The 23,986-nt window shown below is 37.3% G+C and overlaps 2 protein-coding genes across 5 annotated transcripts in view; one reads left to right on the plus strand and one right to left on the minus strand.

Moving 5' to 3' along the window:
• Positions 1 to 12,251, minus strand: part of CWC27 (CWC27 spliceosome associated cyclophilin) — a 197,475-nt gene extending 185,224 nt beyond the window's left edge. The window contains exons 1-2 of one of the 2 annotated variants that reach the window (XM_031675598.2): positions 11,977 to 12,251; positions 516 to 612 (exon numbers count right to left, since the gene is read on the minus strand). In XM_031675598.2, coding sequence (XP_031531458.2) covers positions 516 to 612; positions 11,977 to 12,018 — 139 coding nt within the window. In that variant the 5' untranslated portion in view covers positions 12,019 to 12,251. The remainder of the gene's footprint in view (positions 1 to 515; positions 613 to 11,976) is intronic. The other variant, XM_006197516.4, reaches the window with a different exon arrangement.
• A 218-nt stretch (positions 12,252 to 12,469) lies between these two features.
• SREK1IP1 (SREK1 interacting protein 1) overlaps positions 12,470 to 23,986 on the plus strand; it is a 34,961-nt gene continuing 23,444 nt past the window's right edge. For all 3 annotated transcript variants that reach the window (XM_072958599.1, XM_006197515.4, XM_072958600.1), the window contains exons 1-2: positions 12,470 to 12,649; positions 22,437 to 22,484. In XM_072958599.1, coding sequence (XP_072814700.1) covers positions 12,637 to 12,649; positions 22,437 to 22,484 — 61 coding nt within the window. In that variant the 5' untranslated portion in view covers positions 12,470 to 12,636. The remainder of the gene's footprint in view (positions 12,650 to 22,436; positions 22,485 to 23,986) is intronic.

Genomic DNA, 23,986 nt, shown 5'->3' on the forward strand with positions numbered 1-23,986 from the left:
AGTCTGGTGAAGAAACTGGCAAATTTGGTTTTACACTAGTTTAGTTTCAGCTGATAGTGGAAAACTTGAGTAAAAAAGTCCACTAGGCAATTAGATCTGTAAATTAGACCTCAGGTGAGACAAAATGGCTGGAATTCTAAATTTGCTAGCCATTTGGATGGAAGTAACACCTGAAGCATAAAGACAACAGACAACTAGAGGCAATCTTAGGGATGCCCACATTTAGAGAATGAAGGAACGAAGTGAAAAATGACCAAAGAAACCAAAAAGGATCAAAGAATTATTTGATGAGATAAATTTCTCTATTAAAGATATAAAGATTTATTGGGGGGGACTTTTTATCTCCTCTCTCCATTTCCTTGCACATAGCTCCAGACCTTATCAGTCATATCAACTCTCATCATTCATTACCACCATTTAACACTAGTTTGCAACATCGTGGAAAAATATGCTGCAGTTTATCTTTAAATTAACAAAAGTTCTTCTACAGAATAAAACTCAAGAATTATAATTACCTTCCAAACAAAGCTGAATGAAATTTCTGCAAGCTTTAGGAGTTTCTTTTGGCCACAACTCTATATCAATCTCTCCAGCTGTAGTTTTCAATAAAACCTGTAGAAAGCATATAACATCATTAAATTAAATTATCATTTTGCTTGATAATCAGTTGATTGGCTGCTCACCTTGAAGCATTCACTACTGAGTTTTCAACTTAAAAATAAAAATTAGAAACTTTGCTTGGCTTTTGCTATCCTCAACAAATTTCAAATATTCAGTGCAAGTCATTATACATTTTTATCTTTCAAACACTATTTTTGGAAATAATTTAGGCTTTAAGAAAAAAATAGCATATATGTTTTTTAATCACAGGGAAAAACCCTCATTCATCTCAAAATCAATAACATAAATTTGGTTTTGGGGTTTTTTTTTTAACATTTTTTATTGAGTTATAGTCATTTTACAATGTTGTGTCAAATTCCAGTGTAGAGCACAATTTTTCAGTTAGACGTGAACATACATATATTCATTGTCACATTTTTTTTTTTGCTGTGAGCTACCATAAGATCTTATATGTATTTCCCTGTGCTATACAGTATAATCTTGCTTGTCTATTCTACATTTTGAAATCCCAGTCTGTCCCTTCTCATCCCCCACCCCCATAAATTTGTTTTAATTAAGAAAGTTTCCCATGGCAACTTCTTCCAATAAAATTGTAGCAAATTAAGAAATTCAAGACCTATCCCAGGAAATCACAATACTATAAGACAATTTTACAATTACCTTTTAACATAGAAACACTCTACTTTTTCATTCAAAATCATGCCATTTCTTACTTACAAAGGAATATTCTTAATCTAATTCTGGGTTGTATATTACTAAACTGATACGTCTTTAAATTACCATCTACAGTAAATAGAATCTTTTGGTAGCCTCCTTCCTACAGCTCATGAAGGCAGTTACTCTTTGGTGGAACCAGCCATCTGGCAACAACCAAAATCCCTACTGAGCCCACAGGAGGAAACAGCTTATAACTGTCTTATTAATAACGACAAAAAACCAAAAAGAATGTTAGCTGGAATTCGACTTCTCTAGTAATACATACCCTACCCCCACCCCTACTCAGTGTACCAAAGTAGATTTATGCCAATCCATGATCAATGATTTGTGACCATCACAATCACTTTTGCTACAATTATCTTTCAATTTCTGTTTCAAAATCCCAAATTATACTGTCACAAGTTATATAACATTGATGAATTTATTGTATCTTTTTGGGCTTTTACTAGCTACATAGTCCTTTTACAATTATGCTTCAATGACCATGGGGGTGGGGTGGAGGATGTGAAAATATCTATATTGTGGAGGCTTTTCAAATGGTTTCCTTAACCTTTAAAGAAATATGAAAGAACTAGAAATGCAAATGTACATGATTTTCTCAATCCAATACACTTTCTCTACGAAAAGAAGGGAACATTTATCGAGCGCCTTCCATGTGTCAGCTTCTCTGCCAGACACTACATATCCTATCTCATTTAATTCTAACCTACAAGGTAGGTATTATTGCTCCTATTTTATTTATGAAGAAACAGAGACTCAGATAAAGAAACTTTATCCAAGGTCTCACAGTAAACAAACAAAGCCAAAGGCCGTCTGGCCGCAAAGCCCATGCTTTTTCTATACCACCATAGTGCCTCCACAAAGTTCTCCATAAATTCCATGCTACACTGGAAAAAAGGTCTATCAATCTCTAGGGCCTGCCACATGTCTCACAAGAAATCCTCAAGTTACCCTGGTCACAATTTATTTGAATAGAGAACAGTGCCAAAGTCAAAAGCAATCATACATTGGTTGGACATGAGCAAGGCCTTCTAACTTGGTTTGGGATGAAACAATGCCCAAACAAGATACTCCATATTGGATGGTGAAAAACCAATCCAACTGGATTCCCAGTCTCCTGGGAAGTATACATTTGGGATGCAAACTGAGAGGCTGAGTAACTCCCTCTCCCTCAGACTGTATCTAGAACAACACTGTGTAACACCTTCTGATTTTCCATGAGGCCTGATGTACCTCCCAATCTTAAAAGCACAGTGTACCTAAAAAAGACAATGCCCTGTCTACCTCTTCCCTGTCTATTTCTTGTATACTAGAAATAAAGTGCTATTGTTAAAGGGAACCTAGACACGTCCCCTCATCTTTGCAACTCTAAAGCAGTGATCTCCAAACTCTTGGTTAAGTGTGCATCTCTATTAGCAAAGGAGAAAAGGGGGGTGGGAAGGGAGGTAAGGCCTTGGAACATACATACCCAAAAAGTACATATTTAAATCCCACATGTAGTACTATATTGCTCTAGTATTACAAAAGAGTCACACAAAATAAAAATTTTAAGCCATTACATAGAAATACTATTTTAAAATAATTCTTAATTTAATTTTATTTACTAATGATACAATGTAACTTTTTAAAAAATAACAGCTCTATTGAGATATAATTCACATATCAAAGATTTACTCTTTTAAAGTGGTTTTTACTATAACCCACAGAGTTATACAACCACCACCACTATCCAATTCCAGAACATCTCATTACCCCAAAAAGAAACACTGTACTCATTAAGGGTCACACCCTATTTCCTCCTACTGGCAACCACTAATCTACTTTCTGTCTCTATGGATTTGTCTATTGAACATTTCATAAATAGGCATACCTCAGAGATACAGTAGGTTCAGTTTCAAACCACCACAATGAAGTGAATACTGCAATAAAGTAAGTTACATGAATTTTTTTGGTTTCTCAGTGCATATAATAGTTATATATATGTATAATATAGTCTACTAAGTATGCAATAGCATTATGTATTAAAAAACAACATATATGCCTTAATTAAAGAATACTTTATTACTAAATATTGCTAAACATTTGCTAGTCATCTCAGCCGGTCATAATCTTTCCACTGGCAGAAGGTTTGAAATACTGCAAGAATTACCAAAATGTTGGATCAAAGACTTAAACGTAAGACAAGATACAATAAAACTCCTAGAGGAAAATATAGGCAAAACATGATCTCACATACATCTCAAAAATGTTCTCCTAGGGCAGTCTACCCAAGCAATAGAAATAAAAGCAAGAATAAACAAATGGGACCTAATGAAACTTACAAGCTTCTGCACAGCAAAGGAAACCAGAAATAAAACAAAACGACGACCTACAGAATGGGAGAAAAGTTTTGCAAAAGATAAAACTGACAAAGGTTTGATCTCCAGAATATCCAAGGAAGACATACAAATGATCAAAAAGCACATGAAATAATGCTCAATATCACTAATTATCAGAGAAAGGCAAATCAAAACTACAATGAGGTATCACCTCACACCAGTCAGAATGGCCATCATTCAAAAGTCAACAAATGACAAAGCTGGAGAGGCTGTGGAGAAAAGGGAACCCTCCTACACTGCTGGTGGGAATGCAGTTTGACGCAGCCACTGTGGTAAACAGTATGGAGATTCCTCAAAAGACTAGGAATAGACTTACCATAGGACCCAGGAATCCCACTCTGGGCATATAACCAGAAGGAACCCTACTTCAAAAAGACACCTGCACCCCAATGTTCATAGCAGCACTATTTACAACAGGCAAGACATGGAAATAGCCTAAATGTCCAACAACAGATGACTGGATAAAGAAGAGGTGGTATATTTATACAATGGAATACTACTCAACCATAAAAAACGACAACATAACACCATTTGCAGCAACATGGATGTCCCTGGAGAATGTCATTCTAAGTGAAGTAAGCCAGAAAGAGGAAGAAAAATACCATATGAGATCACTCATATGTGGAATCTAAAAAAACAAACAAACAAAAGAACAAAACAGAAACAGACTCATAAACATAGAATACAAATTTGTGGTTGCCATGGGGGCAGGGGGTGGGAAGGGACAGACTGGGATTTCAAAATCTGTAGATTTGACAGGCATATGCAGAATAGATAAACAAGATTACACTGCATAGCACAGGAAAGTGTGTACAAGATCTTGTGGTAGCTCATAGTGAAAAAAATGTGACAATGAATATATGTATGTTCATGTATAGAAGAAAAATTGTGCTCTACACTGGAATTTGACACCACATTGTAAAATGACTATAACTCAATAAAAAAAAGTTTTAAAAAAAGAATGGAAAAAAAGGTTAAGATAGCGAATTTTGTTATGTATATTTTTAAATAAATAAAAAATTAATAATAGTTACCAAAATGTGACAGAGACACGAAGCAAACAAATGCTGGGAAAATGGTGCCAAAAGACTTGCTCAAGGCAGGATTGCCACAAGCCTTCAGTTTCTAAAAAATACAACACCTGTAAAGTGCAATAAAACAAGGTCTGCCTGTAAATGGAGTCATATAATGTGTGTGCTTTGTCTTGCTTCTTTCACTTAGTACAATGTTGCTTACAGATTGGAGAGGTTCATCTTTCTATTCTATATACTTCATTTTTAAATGTCTTGAAAATCACAATAGCATTATGTTCTTACTGATAAATATGTCAAGGTAGAGAATACATTGATGACAAAAGTTCACCATTAACAATAATAGAAACCCAAAGTTCAAATGATCTTCATAATAATTTCCAATTTTTGACAGACTTCCCATGCTCCACCTTTTTTAATGATTTGCTTATATTTACATTATTACTATTATTCTGAGAGCTGGTTTAGTTAATCTAGATAGCATTTAGATGGAATGGAAATTCATCTAGCAAGGCATTAGGAAAAATTACACTATGATATATAAAAACTGACTGACTGAATCACTGAATTTATACGTTCCTTTATATGTATAAACAGTATTGCATTTAAACACCGGCAAAAATAAATTTATAAACAGAAGTATGCACATTCTCACCCTGCACCCTATGGGTGGTTTGGCACACTCCCTGAAGTGTGCACTCACTAGTTTAGAAACCACTAAAGAACAAACTAATGCACATCATCCCTCCCTCTCCAGGCTCTGGAGTCAGGCTGCCCGAATCCAAATAACGACCCATGTATGAAGGGAAAGGGAGCTTCCTTACCTTGGACATATCAGACACTACTATGACTCAATTTCCTTATCTAAAAACAGGGTAATAACTGAACAAGCAATGGATCACTGAAGAAATCAAAGGAAAACTCAAAAAATGCCTAGAGACAAATGAAAACAGATATATAACATACCAAATTTACAGGATGCAGCAAAAGTATTTCTAAGAGAGGTCACAGCAATACAGGCCTACCGCAAGAAACAAGAAAATCTCAAACAATGTAACTTTACACCTAAAGGAACCAGAAAAACAAATGAAGCACAAAGTTAGAAGGAAGAATACAATGAAGAACAGAATGGGAAGAAATAAAACAGAGACTAAAACACAACACAAAAGATCAGTGAAATGAAGAACTGGTTCTCTCAAAGGATAAACAGAAGTGACAAACCTTTAGCCAGACTCATGAAGGAAAAATGGAGAGGGCTCAAACAAATAAAATCAGAAATGAAAGACAAGTTACAACTGATACCACACAAATATAAAGGAGCACGAGAGACACCCTGAACAATTATATGCCAACAAACTGGACAACCCAGAAAAAAATGGATAAATTCCTGGAAACATACAATCTTCCAAGACTGAATTATGACAGAACAGAAAATCTGCAGAGACCAATTACCTGTAAGGAGACTGGATCAGTAATCAAAAACTCCCAACAGACATAAGTCCAGGACCAGATGGCTTCAGTAGTGAATTCTACCAAACATACAAAGGAGACTTAATACTTCCCTTCTTAACCTCTTTAAAAAAAAAATTAAAGAGAAGGGAACATTTTGAACATATATTCAAAAAATCTCAACAAAATATTAGCAAACTAAATTCAATACATGAAAAGGAACATACACTGTAATCAAGTGGGATCTACTCCACGGATGTAAGGGTGGCTCGGCATCTGCAAAACCAGCATGACACACCACATGAGCAGATGAAAGATGAAAACCCTGCGGTCATCTCAGTGGATGCAGAAAGGGTATCTGGCAAAATTCAACACCCATTGTTACGACAAAAACTCTCAACAAAGTGGGTATAGAAGGAATTTACTTCAATGTGATTGAAGCCAAGTATGACAAACTCACAGCTATCATACTCAATAGTGAAAAGCTGAAAAGTGTTTCCTCTGAGATCAGGAATAAGACAAGGATACCCACTCTCCCCACTTTCTTTCAACACAGTACCAGAAGTCCTAGCCACAGCAATTAGGTAAGACGAAGAAATAAAAAGCATCCAAATTGGATAGGAAGAAGTAAAACTGTCACTATCTGCAGTTGACATAATACTATACAGAAAACCCTAAAGACTTCAGCAAAAAAATTGTTAGAACTAATAAATGAATTCAGTAAAGTTGCAGTATACAAAATTAATACACAAAAATCTATAGCATTTCTATACATTAATAACTATCAGAAATAGAAATCAAGAAAGCAATCCCATTTACAAGTACACCAAAAACACCCAAAAAAACAAAAAACAAAAAACACCTAGGAATAAATTTAACCCAGGAAGCAAAAGATCTGTATCCTGGAAACTACAAGACATTGATGAAAACACTGAAGAAAGGTACAAAATAAGTGGAAAGATAGTCTGTGCTCATGGCTGGAAAGAATTAATATTGTTAAAATGTCCATACTATCCAAAACAATCTATAGAGTCAATGTACTCCCTATCAAAATTCCAATGGTATCTTTCACAGAACTAGAACAATTCCAAAATATGTATAAAACCACAAAAGATCCCAAATGGCCAAAGCAATCTTGAGAAAGAAGAACAAAGCTAAAGGTATCACATGCCCTCATCTCAAATTAAACTACAAAGCTAGAGTAATCAAAACAGCACGGTATAGATCAAGAGAAACAGAATAGAGAGCCCAGAAATAAACCTACACATACATTATCGACTAATTTACAACAAAGGGGGCAACAATACACAGTGAGGATACAACAGACTTTTCGATAAACAGTGCTGAGAAAACTGAACAGCTGCATATAAAAGAATGAAACTATCTTACACTCATAAAAATAAACTCAAAATGGATTACAGACTTGAATGTAAGACCTGAAACCATAAAAGTTCTAGAAGAAAACATAGGCAGTAATCTCCTTGACACTGGTCTTAACAATTTATTTTTTAATCTGACTCCAAAGCCAAAGTTAACAAAAGGAAAAATAAACAAATGGGACTACATCAAAATAAAAGGCTTCTGTATGGCAAAGGAAACCATGAACAAAATGAAAAGAGAATGCACTGAATGGGAGAAGACATTTGCCAATTATATATTGAATCAAGAGTTAATATCCAACATAACATTGTAAACTGACTATAACTCAATAAAAAAAATAGAAGTTATTTAAAAAAGAGTTCATATCCAAAATACATAAAGAACTTATACAACTCAATAACATAAAAACAATCTGATTAAAAAATGGACATGAACCTTAAGACATTCTTCCAAAGATGTACAGATGACCAACAGGCACATGAAAAAATGCTCAACATCACTAATCATCAGGAAAAGGCAAAACAAAACAAAATCACAATGAGATACCACCTCACATCCATCAGAATGGCCATTATTAAAAAGACAAGAAACAAGTGTTGGTAAGGATGTGGAAAAAAGGGAACCCCTGTGTACCACTGGCGGAAATATAGATTGGTGCAGCCAGTATGGAAAATAGTGTGGAGGTTCTTCAAAAAATTAAAAACAGAACCACCATAATACCCAGCAATTCCACTTTAGGGTATTTATCTGAAGGAAATGAAAACACTAATTGGAAAAGATATATATACCCTATTTTCATGTAGTATTATTTACAATAGCCAACATACAAAAACAATCCAAATGTCCAATAACGGATGTATATAAAGAAGACATACTATGTATATATACATACACACACACACACTAGAATACCACTCAGTTATAAAAAAAAAACAAAGGAATATTGCCACAATGTGCCAATACGTGCCACAATATTTATGGAGCTTGAGGGTATTAAGCGAAAGTGAAATAAGTCAAACAGAGAAAGTCAAATACAGAACGATTCACTTACATGTGGACTCTAAAAAACAAAACAAACAAAACAAAGCAAAATCCAGACTCTTAGATACAGAGAACAGACTTGTGGTTGCCAGAGGCAAGAAGGGGTTGGGATGGGGCTGGAGGGTGGAATGGGTAAAGAGGATCAAGAAATACAAACTTGCATTTATAAAATAAATAAGTCATGGAGATGAAATGCACAGCTTGGGAAATACAATCATTAATATTGTATTAACTTTATACGCTGACAGATGGTAACTAAATTTACTGTGGTGACCATTTCACAAGGTATACAAATGTCAAATCACTATGTTGTACACATGAAACGAATATAATACTGTATGTCACATATACTTCAATAAATTGTTTTAAAAACCAGGATAATAATATTCTCATAGGCTTGTTGTGAGGACAAAATGAGTTATTACACATAGATTACTTAGAATAGTACCTGACAAATAGTTAATACTCAAAATATGGTAGCTATTATTGTTGTAATTAATGTTCTTATACAATTTTTAGGCCACAGGAAACTTACACTCGGTAAAAAGAACACATATATGGTAGGGCCACCTTGCTCACCAGGGTTTCTTAATCTTTTCACTAATAAGATCCTGAATTTAACAGAAGGCACGTGGCTCCTCCACTGGCCATACATTCCTAGTGGCCATAACCACTTTGCCAGGCATCAGTGATTTCTCTTCTTAAAGCTTAAATAAGGCGACACTTTGATAATAAAATGTTTCTTAAGAACAAATATTTGAGTTAATATACAATTTAGATTAAATCATCATAAAATGAGGAAATTTCTATCAAGTGGTATATTTCTGTGACTTGTCTGCAGAGGCCAGAGTTATAGCACAACACAGCAAAACACTGCACATTTATGGACAGTTGCCAGGGATCAACCACTGCTATAATGTGTCAATTACTTCCCCAGTTGATACTATGCTCTTTGATGAGAGAAATTTTGTCCCCTTTATTCTGAATAGCTTTCTATCAAGTGGTATATTTCTGTGACTTGTCTGCAGAGGCCAGAGTTATAGCACAACACAGCAAAACACTGCACATTTATGGACAGTTGCCAGGGATCAACCACTGCTATAATGTGTCAATTACTTCCCCAGTTGATACTATGCTCTTTGATGAGAGAAATTTTGTCCCCTTTATTCTGAATAGCCTGAATCCTTTCAGTACCTAATGCAGCATTAGGCAATATAGGCACTAAATGAACATTCATTAAGCAAACTTGTTATTACATCTGCTTTAAATTCCTTCCAGGCCAAAATTCTTACCAAGCTCTCCACAGTACAAAACGCTGAAGCTTCAATGTCTTCATTCAGCCTTATGCTGGAAAAAGTCCCAAACTGTTTCTGAAGGAGAACTTGGGCCATGCCTAATATTCTCCCTCAGCCCAATTCTGTTCAGGAGGACAATACTTATCACAGTTTGCATAAACTTATTTGCATGATTATTTCACCAATATATATTTCTCTTAAGTGACTCTGTGATAATAGAGGCAGTGCTGGTTTTTCTTTCCACTGTATGCCTAAAACTTAGCATAGAGCCTGGCATGTGCTAGGTGCTCAATAAATACTTGTTGAATGAAAGGTCTCCTATTTAGGCATGAATCCCTGTTGAAGTTTCTCATCTTTATGACTATATCGAATCTTCCACCAGAGTAAAACAACTAAGTCTGCCCTCGACCAGTAGCAATATAACCTCAAGCTCACTGATGCTTAATACTTCTCAGAAGTTAAGAGAAATACATTATTAATTTATTCATCCATCCATTCACTCAGTACATACTTAAACTCCTCCTCCTATGTGTCGAGCACCCTTGTACATGCCTGTCTCTGCCTGCATTCTGTGAAGGGAGAAAGGGTGGAGGAGACTACAACAATAAATACTAAGTACTGCAGAAAAAACTAAAGAGGTTATGGGGGCCAGGGAACGCTGGGATGTAGGGCATGAATGAGGTTTTCTATTTTATAGGAAGTTGACAGGAAAGGCCTCTTTCTTAAAACAACATCTGAGCAGAATAACGAGCAGGCTAGAGAAGGGAACAGCAAGTGTGAAGGCCCCACCTAGCAAGATGGGCAATGTATTCAGTCTCTACCAGTGTTTATCAACTGGAGGTGATATCACTTTCAAAAAGTACTGGGATATATGAAGACATAGATATTCTGGGTTTTTACAGTGATGGGTGAGTAGGGCTGAGAAGTGGGGGTAGTTCCGACAACAAAAAACGGAAAGAATTGCTCTGCCCAAAATACCTACCGGACTTTTGCTGGGCACATCAATTACAGCATTTTTGTTTTTGTTTGGGGTTGGGGCAGGTAGTTCGGTTTACTTCTTTATTTTTAGAGGAGGGACTGGGGATTGAACCCGGGACCTAGTGTATGCTAAGCATGTGCTCTACCACTTGAGCTATATTACCAAATGTAAATCATCAAGATTACAATTTATGACATAGTCATGCAACAGAATTGTACCTGATGCAAATTTAGTTTATCCTAATTCACCTATATACTTTCAGTCCCACTATTTTCTCCATTATGCTGGTCATCACATTCTGTATGTGATATAGACTAGGTCTCAGTTTATCAGGTGACACTTATTCCATTATCGACTCTGCCTCATACTGCACATAAACACTTCGGGAATTAAGATACTCTGACCATCAAAATCCATCAAAAAATCATTCCCTCATTCTAATGTGGGAACACTTCTCAATCTCCACTTTCTCTCACAATCATCTCATGTTTTAAGACCAGCTCAAAAGACACTTCCTCCATGAAGCTTTCCCCTACTTTCCCAATTGCTAACCTCTTAGTTCTACCATAGCCTTATGCTCCTCTCTCCATATGCACTCCTATCAAACATATCATAAGGTTTTTCTTTACCTGCCTGCCTCCCAAACTAAACTGTAAGCTCTTCTAGAGCAACAACTAGACCTCATCCGTCCATCTTTGTAGCCCCAGCATCTACGCACCTGGGGCCTAGTAAGCACTAATTAAAGGACTGTAGAACGAATGGAAGGAAAAAGAGCCATCTCCAAGTTAAACAAACAAATATCAATTTTTAAAATGTATTTGGCTTTTTACCTACAACCCTAGAAAACACATGCAGAGTTAGGTTGAAGCAAGAAATGGGGCTAGAAGTTTGGTAGATGGAGAAATCTCCATTTGAGGGCTTTTTCAATTATATGCTGAGAAGCGCCAATAGGTGGTTTTCGCCGCAGGCTGTTTAGAGGCAAGGGTAAAGATAAGACTTCTTGTCATCTCTTCCAAACCCCAGAACTCCCTTAATCTGTGAGGTATCACTTTGGAGAACCCAGGTACCCTGAATGAGGCTCTCACCTTCCCGTTCGTGGGAGGCTCCTGGATGTAAATGTTGCTCATACTGGTCCGTGCTCGGGTCTCAGCTCCTAACTGGGGATAAGAGCGGACGGCCGATCACTAAACTTGTCCACCTATCGGTACACGCTTCCTAAAATCGGGAGGTCGCGTTTTGAAAGCTCCAGCCTGTCAACACCCCGCAAGGCAGCGACACCAAACACCATCCTTTCAAAGCTCGCCCCTCACGGACGCCGCCATGTTGCTCCCGGCCCCGAGCACCGCTATCCCTGACAAGGGGGGACTCCAGTGGCCTCCAGGGAATCGAGAAAAGATTATGAAGCCCCTATAGATTAATTTAATTTGCATTACAATTTGCAAAGTAACCGTTCGTAAGTCTTGGTGGTGTTTACTTTACTACACGCGTGTGCAGGTTTCATTACCCCCCCCCGAAGCTGGCAGCAATGGTTTGGCCCGCGTATGGTCTACAATAGGATTCCCCTGGAAACTGCAGCAGCAGCTACTTGGTTCCGCCGTGCGATAGGCTTTCAGGGCCTCCCGCGACTGTCACGAAGGCTCCCCAGCACGGGTGGGAGAAAGAGGCCGCGCTCGCTGTGTTGGTCGTCGCGGCCAGCGGGAAGCCAGCGCGTTCTCGGAAGCCTAGGAGTCCGACTTACCAGGGCCATGGCAGTCCCAGGTAAAGAACAACTGCAGGGCCCCTGGGTCTGGGCGAGGGAGGTGGGTAGGGGAGGTTGGGGTGCTCTGGGGTAAGGAGTAGCGCCGAAGGGGTTTAGGTGCAGGCGTTAAAATTAACAGGTTCGTTTGGTTTACATGCAAACGTTTACAGTTCAAAATTAAGCTTAGAAAGAAAGAATCTGCTCCCCCGCCGCATCGGCTCCCACTGCGCTGGATGGATTACAGGGTAAGAATGGGGGTGGGGGGGGGTTGGGTGGAGACGGACTAGTAACTGTAGGCCTAGGAGGCGGTTGGCTGAACAAACCTGACCTTAACTTTGGTATGGCTTGAACTAAAATTTGAAGTGGCAACACTTGGCGAACCCAAGCAAGCAGAGGCATTGTTTGCAGTGAAAGCCGCAAGGCCGAAATGGACGTCTTGGGTTCTCTCTCTCTTCCTGTTGTATGTGTGTGCTGTGTGGCCCTGGACCGGTCGCTTTGCCCTTCTGGGCCTCAGTTTCTGCATGTGCAAAAGAAGATTTGTTGATATATGCGTACGGTTCCTTCCAGCTCGCAGATTGTGTGTCCAGTGGGTGCCGACCTAAAAACAGTGAACCTTGTGCAGTAAGTGCTTCAGAGACTTCCAGTCCACAACTACCAGCTTATTTGAAAGTTCTAGTAGAGGAGGGTACCTCCTTCAGCCTACTTTGCAACGACGTGTTCTGCTGAACACGCCGTGTTCCCCCGCCAACACACACACAACTTGGAGATTCACAACGCACTTTTGTATCAAAAAGATAGAATTGCCATGGTTCAGAAGCCCTAACTTTGTTTTAACATGCCCTTCCCAGAATGAGCGGACCATGTTTGTTCTGTGGCAGCCTTTACCGAACCATATTATACAGATAGCTGTTATGGGAGGGGTGTGCTATTCTACCAACTGCGGTTTTTGGGGGAGCACAGGGGGATTGTTAGAAAGAAAACATACATTCGTTCATACATAGGACAATTTTTATTAAAAGCGTACCGCCTGCTAGGCTATGTGCTAGGCATTGGGAATAGTTGCTCTTCACACAGAACTTAGTGTAGCCATGAAAGGAAAGTAGTAGAAAGTGGACAAGTGTATGGCAGGGAAAGTACAAAGCCTTGAGGAGCAAGTAGTGAGGGCACCTAACAGGAGACTGGAGAGGCCAGAAGGACTTTCCAGAAGATAATGGCATTTAGGATAGATCTGAAGAATTGTGAAAGGTGTTGCAGCCAGAGGGACTGAATATGTAAAGGAAGAAGTGTGTGAAAAGAGGAAATGAAAGATGTGCTTTATGGATGGAACTCAGAATACAAATGGGAGAGAAGGGAGAAATTAACTAGAGAGATAGTAACAGTAGGTAGTATTTACTATGTACAGTACTAACATTTACTATGTGTCGATGTTTCAGATACTGTGTCAAGGGTTGTACTTTCTCTCATTTAACATTCACACCCACATATTTCCATTTTACAGATGAGGATGCTGAGGGACAGAGTGATCAAGTAACTTGACTGAGAGAGCTAGTAAGTGACAGGTCAGGCCCCCACAGACCCCCTGAGCTTATCCTTGTTGCCATGTTTTGGTGTAATGTACAAGGTAGTTTGCAATTCTTAAAGGATGTTTTAAGCCGTGACAAGGAGTTTACATGTTTTCCTAAGTACCATAGGAAGATATTTAAGCATTTTTAAACATATTCACATTTTGAAAAGCGCATTATGGCTGCACAGTAGATAGGAGGAGAGCTAGTTTGGAGGCAAAGTCACCAGTTAGGAGTACTCCTGTTAAGTTATGATGGTGCCTCACGTGTGGTCTCAAGTAGGTGAGGAGAGAAGCAGATAGATTGGAGATACATTGTTGGTGGTAGCCTCACTGGGAATAGATACATTGTTGGTGGCAGCCTCACTGGGAATCAGTTTGGATTTGATTAAGGTTAGAAATGAAGTATGCCTGGGTTTCACTGTTAGGCAGTTGGGTGGAGCTGTTTACTAAAATAGGCAGCACCTGAAAAGGAGTAGTTTTCAGGAGTAGATCATGGTGGCTTCAGTTTGAGGCTTGTGTTGAGGTGTAATCAGGGAATGGAAATATCTAACAGGCAGGAAGGGATAAAATTCATAGCTTAGGAGGGAAGCCAAAGTCAAAGACAACTAACTACTTGGTGTCATCCACACATGTAATAAGACATGAGTCCACAGAAATGGAAGTCTGCTCAGGTGCAGGGCTTGGAGTGTGAAGAGAATGTCTGTGGTTGGAGCCTGGAGAATATTAACTTGTAAGGGGCCAGCAGAGAAGGGCCAGTCTGCACAGTAGGTTGCCTAAGCACCTGATAGGCCCGGGTCAGCCCTGGTGATCTTTGCACAGCTGCATCCAGAATTGGCCTGCTGTTTCATTATGTGAGCAGGCATTTTGAGCACTTATGTGGTATAGGGATTGTGGAGGGGTACATTGTCACAGTCTGTGTCCTCATAAAACTTTAGTAATGAAAATGTGCTGCTTAACAAAGAGGACAAAAGTGACTTTTTTAAAAAGTCGTTATTGAAATTCCCTTAAACTTAGACCAGTATTATAGATACGTTAACTTTCTTTCAATTGAAAATAATGCTTCAAAGTGTAATAATTTTAAATTGTGCCATTAAGCTAGATGGTAAGACATAGATAAACAGTTTAAACTCAGCAAAAATTGAAATAATAGGCATGTAAAATAATAGCAGTGTATAAAAGGTACAATGCAAGTGCCATTAGAAAATACAGATACAGAAAATGTTAAGGCAATTTCTTGGATGATCGATCCAGACAGTGTATTACAGGAAAATAGGGCTCCAGCAGAAACCTTTAGAGGTAATCATCAGAAAGGACAAGAATGCTCTTTTATTTTTAGGTATAATGCTCGTATGGATGCAGTATGGCATTTCTTGAGTGGTCCTGCAAGTGATTATTACAAGATATGACCATAAAGTATCAAGGTTGCTTTCCACAAAAATCAGCCTCATCCGTTTTATGGTCACCTACTTCAGCTGTTTTTCCACAGCAGTGTGTATAAGCTTACACCAGTATGTAGGTAACAGAACGGAATGTGTGCTCTCTTAGAGAAATCATAGACTCTTCGTTGTTGTGAAAGAAATGACATTTAAACACCTCGAAACTCAGTGAAGTTTACTTTCTTTTAAAACTGCTTTTCCCGGTCATAGTTGTTGAAATTAGTTGTGACATTCATGTTAATGATTCACCATTCCCCATGAACAGTTACCTGGCCCAGGTGGCAATATATGTTATTGATGTCACTGGCAGGAAAACTCGTTTTTCTTTTTCTCTCTCTCTCCTTCAGTAAAATCTATATAGCAAGATAGTGAATTTCTTACAGCAAAATTAACATTACATTTGAGTCAAATTCTTAACACATTACTATAGCATCTTAGTAATAGAAGAATTCTAAATTCTACCACATCCAGTTTGTTTTCACTCCTCAGCTATACTCCACACAGTTTCTTTTCTCTCTAGTCTATGCTGCACATCACTGGTGAAATAATTTTCCTGAGTCGTATGTCTGATCCTGTCCTTCCTGGAAGCAGGAACTTAGTTCTTGACCCCTATCTGTCAATTTTTTATTTCTTTTCAAGCAGCTTAACCTTTCAGAGGCTCTGTTTCCTTGTTTCTGTAAATGAAGGATTTGGTGACTGAGCTTCCTTTCATGTCTAAATTATAATGCCGAAGCTCCCCACCTGCAGGGATGAAGTGCTCACTCCGAGGCATGGCCAAATCACTCTGGCTGCCCTTTCCTCCCACCACTACTCTCATGCTTTCTACAATCTTCTGATTTGGCCAACTGTTCCCAGAACTTCTCATGTGCTTTTCTGCCTACATGCTTTTGTTACCACTGTCCTGTTCCACTGGCCATATCTACCGTGGGGAGCTTTCCTGAGCTTTCAACTGCAAGTTGTACCTGCTCGTTCATCCTCCTTACTACCAGAGCTGTCCCAGTCTAGCATGTGTTCCAGCTGTGGGTGATTAGCCTAGGTAACCAAGTATATTGTAAGTTTACTTTAGTGTAAGAACTTTTCTTTATTTATCTCCCTGGCTTCTCTCACATCTATTTCAGAGTTATGCCCATAATAGGTAAGTAATATTTAGAGGGTTGATCTCTAGAATTGCTGCTGAGCAGAATCTAGTACCAAAGTAAATAGACTAAACTAGAGAGCAGTCTGGTTTCTGTTTCATTAGATAGTGAATTTAAACTTCTCCATGTCTCTTCTTATCTTAAACTGGTAATGTCTATAACCTTTTTCTTCATAGGTTATTTGTGTTTTTTGAGACAAGTGGTTGAAAGCACTTTATACATTTACTTGAATGTTAGTTCTTTCATGTCAGTAGTTTAAGCCATTCTTTGATTTATTTTCTTCTCTCCTTTTGAGGGTCAAATGATTATGAAGGCATTATTAACTGAAGGTGAGGACATCTGCTCTTTTAAAATGTTTATATCAAGGAATTTCATTTAACCAATTTTTTTTAATGCACAGAGACTTAAATTTCTGCTGTTCTTTCTATTTTGCTCTAAGTACAATATTTGGGGATCCCAAAGAAAGGGTTATATCTATGAATTCTTAGTATAAATCAGTAGAAAAGTTTAAATACTTGGAGTTTTACTTTGCATTCAACTTTAGCAGAGTATATATATATATATTATGTAGATATTAGCACCTATATGGTTTAAAAATGTGGCCCCTATTTGAATTTTAAAAGCAGAGAAAATTGAAGTTATCTTTAAGGGTTACCACATTATGATGACTAAAATTATAATGAAGCAACCAAATGTAAAACTTAAAGTTTTTCAAAAGGAATCTAATTTAAGCCTAACCAAGTTAAAAATGAAAAGAATGGACAAAGGTAATTGCAGTTGCTAATTAATTAATACAGGGAAAACTTACCTAAGCTATTTACTTTTAAATTTAAATGATTATAGAAAATGTTTTAATAGAAAGAAAATTTTGACAGGCTTCCCTAAAATCTAAAATATACAGCACAAGAGAAATAAAATATTAAGTTTCAGGCATCACTGTTAAAGTTCTTAGTGATGTTGACTTTGGAAAAAGGTGATGTGAAATTTCAAGAGAATAGATTGAGGTCAGTATGATGGCTTACCATACCTTTGGGGGCCACTGAACAACCTGAGGCCACTCCATCCTTTTCTCTCTCATTTTCTCATTCCTTTTATTTTGTTGCTACTTTTTCAACTTTTCTAACCTTTCTCTTTTCTCTCACTTCTTTGCCCTACTGTTACTTTTTTTTTTTTCATTTTATAGCTTGGAGAATCATATACAGATTTTCATTATTTCCATCACCCCAGGAAGTCCCCTTGTGCCTCTTATCAATTCCCCTTTCCCAGCAATCATTATTCTGATTTCAATTGTCCTTTTATTCCTTTTCTTCTGGTTCCTGTCATGCCTCAGGTGGCCACTGACACTGCAGACACTGTCTAGTTTCATAGCTGGCAATTTGGAGCTATAGAAGTTACTGATTTCCAACTGCTGAACTCTTTTCTTAAGTTTATAACCTCAAAGCAACACATAATTGTTGAGGACCTCCTAACAGCAGTACACCATGCTAAACACTGACATGTGGCATGGTCCCAAATCTAGAGAAACTGACATTCTCTTCTCCTTTAAGTAACTGGGAAGGGAAGGACCCCTGCCACTCAAGTTGTTCAACAGAATTCTAGGTTCAGAGTAAGCCTGTGTTAACTTGTAACAAATACAAGAAGTAAAGACCTCTAAAATTCATTCCTAAAACCATCAGTTAATAAAATGTTATTGAAAATCTGCAGTGTAGCTTCTCTGAAGAATTTACAAGTGCAATCATTGCCTTTTGTGAAAGAATGTGTGCATGACAGCAACTCTTCTTAGTGTTGGGGTTTGGATTGTTTGAAGGAGGTTTTTTGATTTGGGTTTTGAGAAGACAACTCATCACATTTCAGATTTTAAAAATACCAGGTGTATAATGACATGTCTCTCACCCTTTTTCCCTTTGGACCCAGGACTCCTTTCTTCAGGTAACCAGTGTATATCCCTGCAGAGACACTTTTTACATATCTCCATCTATCTATTAATGTAATCTGTATTATACATGTGTTTGTATATCTATGAATTTCCTTTCTTTTATACAAATGGCAGTGTTTCATAAGCATAGTTCTACACTTTGCTTTTTTCTCTTTAAATCTTAGAGATCAGTGCATACCATTAAGTAAAGACCATCCTTATTCTTTCATACAATAATTGATGATTAAATTTTACTTCTTATAAACAACGCTGCAGTGAATAACTTTGCACATAAGTCCGTATGCATTTGTGCAAGTAAAGTGAAAGTATCAACTCCCAGATGTGGAAGTGCCGTATCAGAAGAGTATGTACATTGCTAGTTCTGATAGATTTCGTCAGCTTACTTTCCATAGAGATGGTACTAATTTATACTCCTACCAGCAATAGATGGGAGTGTGTCCCCCTACACCCTCATCAACCTTTTTAATTTTTGCTATTCTGCTAAGTGAAAATGGAATCCCAGTATAGATTTTAATTAATTTCATTTATTATGAAAAATGCTGAGCATCTTTCCATGTATAGATTTTAATTAATCCAGTATAGATTTTAATTAATTTCATTTATTATGAAAAATGCTGAGCATCTTTCCATGTTGCAGAGTTGTTTCCGTTTCCTTTTCTGTTAACTCTCTGATCAGCAACTTTGCCCGTTTTTTCCCCCTCTTGGTTATTGGTCTTCTTCATGGCTTGGTGGGTTTTATAGAGTAGGGATAACACCTTTTGTTGGTGCTGTGAGTTGCAAATATTTTTCCCATGTTTTCATTCGTCTTTTGAGTTTGCTTTTGGTGTCTTTGACATTTAGATTTTTTTTATGTAGTCAAATTTATAAGTTTTATTTAATGGCTTTTGAATTGTGGGCCATGATTAGTTAATGGATTTTGGATTGTTGGAAGATTTTGAGGGAAGCAGGGTCTGTTACCCCAAACAGCCTTAGCAAACTTTAAAGCTGAGTGAAACAAGAACAGCATGGGAACTAAGATGGGAAAATGGATAACTTGTCAGACTAAGGGCCTCCTGATACAACCTTGCTATTAAGTTTGACATGGATCTCAAGTACCTTTATATTAGCAGAGTTCTTATTCCAGGCAACAGAAACTGACTAGTTGATTTAAGTGGAATAGGAAAGATCTCAGGTAGCTCACAGAATCTAAGAAAAGGCTGGATGGTAAAGGCTCTGAAAACAGGCAAGACTGAGGGAACCCATAGCCAAGATCTGCACAGGCCCAGACCTTGTTAGAGCTGCTGCTGCCAGTGGCATCACTGCCTCCAGAAGCTGGATCCTTACAGCAAAATGAACTGTCCCCATTTCATTGTGTCTCAGCTTTATTGTGTCTGTTGCATCAGATTCAAGTTTCAAGTAGAAGCCTTTAGTTGGCCAGATAGTCCTGAAAATTACAGGCAAATGAAGCTTGAGATCTTAATGTAACCAGAGGCTGGTGGGGAAGTAGCTGACAGGAAATTATTTGGAGTTCTTGTTATAGTTCCCTTTCATGTAAAAATTACACCCTTGTTGAAGAAGATGAACTGCTCTGAAAACATTTTATATTTTGTTCATTCTAAAAATATGAGACACTTGAATGATGAGTTTTATCAGTGTCTTTAGTCATAAATGAGTTACTTTCTAATACATGCTGAGATGAGATCATTTTGAATCTGTCCGTTACATCATTTTTAGTTTGTTGTAGGAATGGTAATGGTGCATTTAGCACAGCTTTGTTCAGTATTATTCAGTGTCTGTGGTTTCTATGGGAACAGATTTAACATTGACCTGAATACTGAGCTTTTTTTTTTCAACATGCAGTTATTTCATAATGAAAGAGCCTCAGATTTCATTATTAATCCAATTTTGTTCCATAGTTCTGCTACCATGCAGCATATGTGTTCCTACACTCTGCAATAAAAACCATAAGGTTTATGAAAAAAATAAAATGAGTTTGGGTCACAACACTCAAACTTCATCAGTGATACATCAAAATCATAGGAGCTTATTTGCATATGTCAATTGGTTAAAAGATATGTGAATACTGAAACAAATAGGGCGCTGTACTTTTAAAAGACCTGAAGTTTGTTGTGGAAGTGGAGACCAGGAGAATTGCAGCTTGTGAGTTGTTTTGAAGTAATGGTGGGAAGGTGATGATGCCAAATCAGATGGAAGGTCGTAACACCAAATATGGGTGGTGCTGCTCAGAGCACACGTGGTGAACTGAGGTCGCTGGAAATGTTTTGAGGTGTGTCTATGTGAGGCTCAGAGCAACTGGATGTGGTTTTCTTTATTCACCTAGTATATTTTGTGGACATGCTAAGCTCAAATTGTTCCCTCTTATAGCAATTGCATTGGAACAAATCTATGTTTTTAAAACAAGCATTGTAGCAGAACTGACTATATTTTTACTAAAACAACTAAATAATGTATATTTTAAAGCAAGATTGGAGTTGGGGAAAATGACTAATATTTGACCTTCATAACATTAAAGAAATGATTGGAAATGATCTTTTAAAATTAGCTATATTAATTTATACTTTATGTACTTTATTATTAAATTGAGATTTCACAATTTGAAGGATTTAGAAGTTAGATGCCCTTCATTAAGGAAGTAGAGTAATACTGTACTGGCCCTTTGATTGGTTGATGGGAGCCCTTCTTGGAGGCTAAAATCAGGCTATATATACATACAATGGAATATTAGTCTGTCATAAAAAGGAATGTCATTCTGGTGTATGCTACAATATGGATGAATCTTGAAAACATTATGCTAAGTTAAATAAGCCAGGCACAAAAGGATAAATATTATGTGATTGCACTTACATGAGACACCTAGAATAAGTAAATGCATAGACACAGAAAGGAGAATAGAGGTTACTAGGAGCTAGAGGGAAGGAGGAATGAACAGTTATTGTTTAGTAGGTGTAGTTACTGTGTGGGATGGTGATGAGGTTTTGGAAGTGCGTTGGTGATGGTTGTGTAACATTATGAATGTACTTAATGTCACTGAGTTGTACACTTAGAAATGGTAAATATGGTAAATGTTTATTTTCTGTGTATGTTATCACAAACATCAGTTTTAATTTATTTCATCTGTTATTTGTATCTTTAACATTACCTGCATGCACCAGTAATTGTACAGAGATACTGTAAATATTTCTGAACATTGATCAGACTGAATATGTGACTAGTTTGTTTTCTCTTGTCAAAACTGGAGTCCTGTGTTGAGATGTTTCTAATAATACCTAGCAATTAAAGTGTTCTGGAATTTGACCAATTCTTCTAAGAAATTTAGACATTTTTTCTTCTAAGGAAAAGCAGAAGAACATGTGTTAACCTGAATGTTTACATATATATCTAGCCAATTAATTATCTTACATTTGAGGGACGGGCCAAGGTACCCTGGAATTTCTTCCGCAGTGTTACAGAATTCCTAGAATCTTTAAGTTCTCGACTATAGTATTGCATTTCTGTTGAATGAATTACAGAATAATGTGTCCTTGAACTATTTGTCAAGGGAATAGTTTGAGTAAACTGGCTTTTCTAATGATTTCTAATAGTCATAACAATTGAGTAGTGTTCCTAAGCTACGTCGGAGATGATTTTTTAAATAAATTCTACAGCAGGTGGTTTTCTTAGCTTTGCCATGTGATGAAATGCTTATGTTTTTACTTGTTTGTATGTCTCCTAACATGTTCTCCAATTGTATTTCAGGTTGCAACAAGGACAGTGTCCGAGCAGGCTGTAAAAAATGTGGCTACCGTGAGTACATTTTAAAAAGTCGTGTTTTGTGCAGTGAATTGTTGCCCCTTTAGGCAGTATGATTTAGTATCCTGATTTCTGGGCCCTGGGCATACTCTTTTAGTCCTGTTATTTAGCTTAGGATTGCAGATAATTCAGAAATTCCTCTGTCAGCACTAAATACTCATTTTTCTTCCCTGCTGTGGACTCAGTGACAGGGGGCTGTATATCTGGTGACTAGCGAGGATGTCGTGAAGTGCAGGTAGGGCAGTAGATTTAAGAGTCTGGAGAAAGTATATTCCAGAAAAAGTACATAGATACTTACTCTTTTATTCCTTATCCTTCTAGATACTAGGTGAAGAGGGGAAGGCAATGAAAACTGTTTATGAATGGTTTTCCTGAACTATGAATTGTTAGTGACTTAATTCTTTATAAGGGTGAAATTGCTCCCAAAATTTCTGTTCACTGGCAACAACTTGATTTAAACAATCGTTAATCTCCATTATGATTAATCGAATGGAGTGGAAAAGTAAACTTCACCGTGTATAATTAGGCAGTCTAAATTTGTACTTAGGTCCTATATAACCAAATATAATTTCTCTAAATAAATATAATTCCTAAAGCCTTGCTTACAGCTCTAACATTACACTGTTTTCTAAGTTGTTTGGAGAACATGCACATGAGCCTGGATTGTCATTAGTACTCCAATTCATAGCAGAGTTGTTTCGTAACAAAATAAAGGTGATTTGAAAAAAAAAATTTCCGTACGAAAGCAGGTAGTAAGAGAGCACTTGAGGCATAAGTCTCCATTAGAAGGGCTAAGAACAAAAGCAAGCTGGGAGAACCAAGTCACATGCCTCCAAGGAAAGGCTGAAACCTGGGTCAGTTGAAGCTTGCTCAACTAGCAACAGTGGGGTGTAGGTACACAGATCCTTCAGATGAATAAAAACTCCTGAAGGATATGCTACACCCAAGAAATCTTTTCTTTTTTTTTTTTTTTTAAGTTTGTTTACATTTTTTTCAGATTTCGTTACATTCTTTTAATCCTTGCTAATTTCGTTTCTTTGTTCAAGATTTAACCTACATATGGAGTAAAACCACAAAGAAAAGACATGCATAAGTGAGGCTGGTGGGAGAGGTTATGTGGGGGAGGTGGGAATGTGAAGTGGTTGTGGAGGAGGGACACATAGAAGGTTAGGGTTCTGGTAACAGTCTGTTTCCTAACCTGAGATGGGTATGCAGCTATTCACTTTATTAATTCTCTTTCAACTGTAAATACTTATTTTATATACTCTTCTCTTTATATGATGTACAAGATTGTTTGTTTGAAGTTTTACATTAAAAAGAAAAGACTTAAGAAAATACAGTATATATAAATGCTGTATTTACTTCAAAATCTGGAATGGGTTTCCTAGTTTGTCTACTATTACCAGTTTATCTACTTGGACTTCTTTTAACTTAAGACTTGTAGGAAAGCAATTAAAGTCATCTTTTGGAAGTAGAATATTTGATGATCTAGTTTC

This window comes from Vicugna pacos, chromosome 3 (assembly GCF_048564905.1).
Source record: "Vicugna pacos chromosome 3, VicPac4, whole genome shotgun sequence".
In the NCBI taxonomy this organism is placed as follows: Eukaryota; Metazoa; Chordata; class Mammalia; order Artiodactyla; family Camelidae; genus Vicugna; species Vicugna pacos.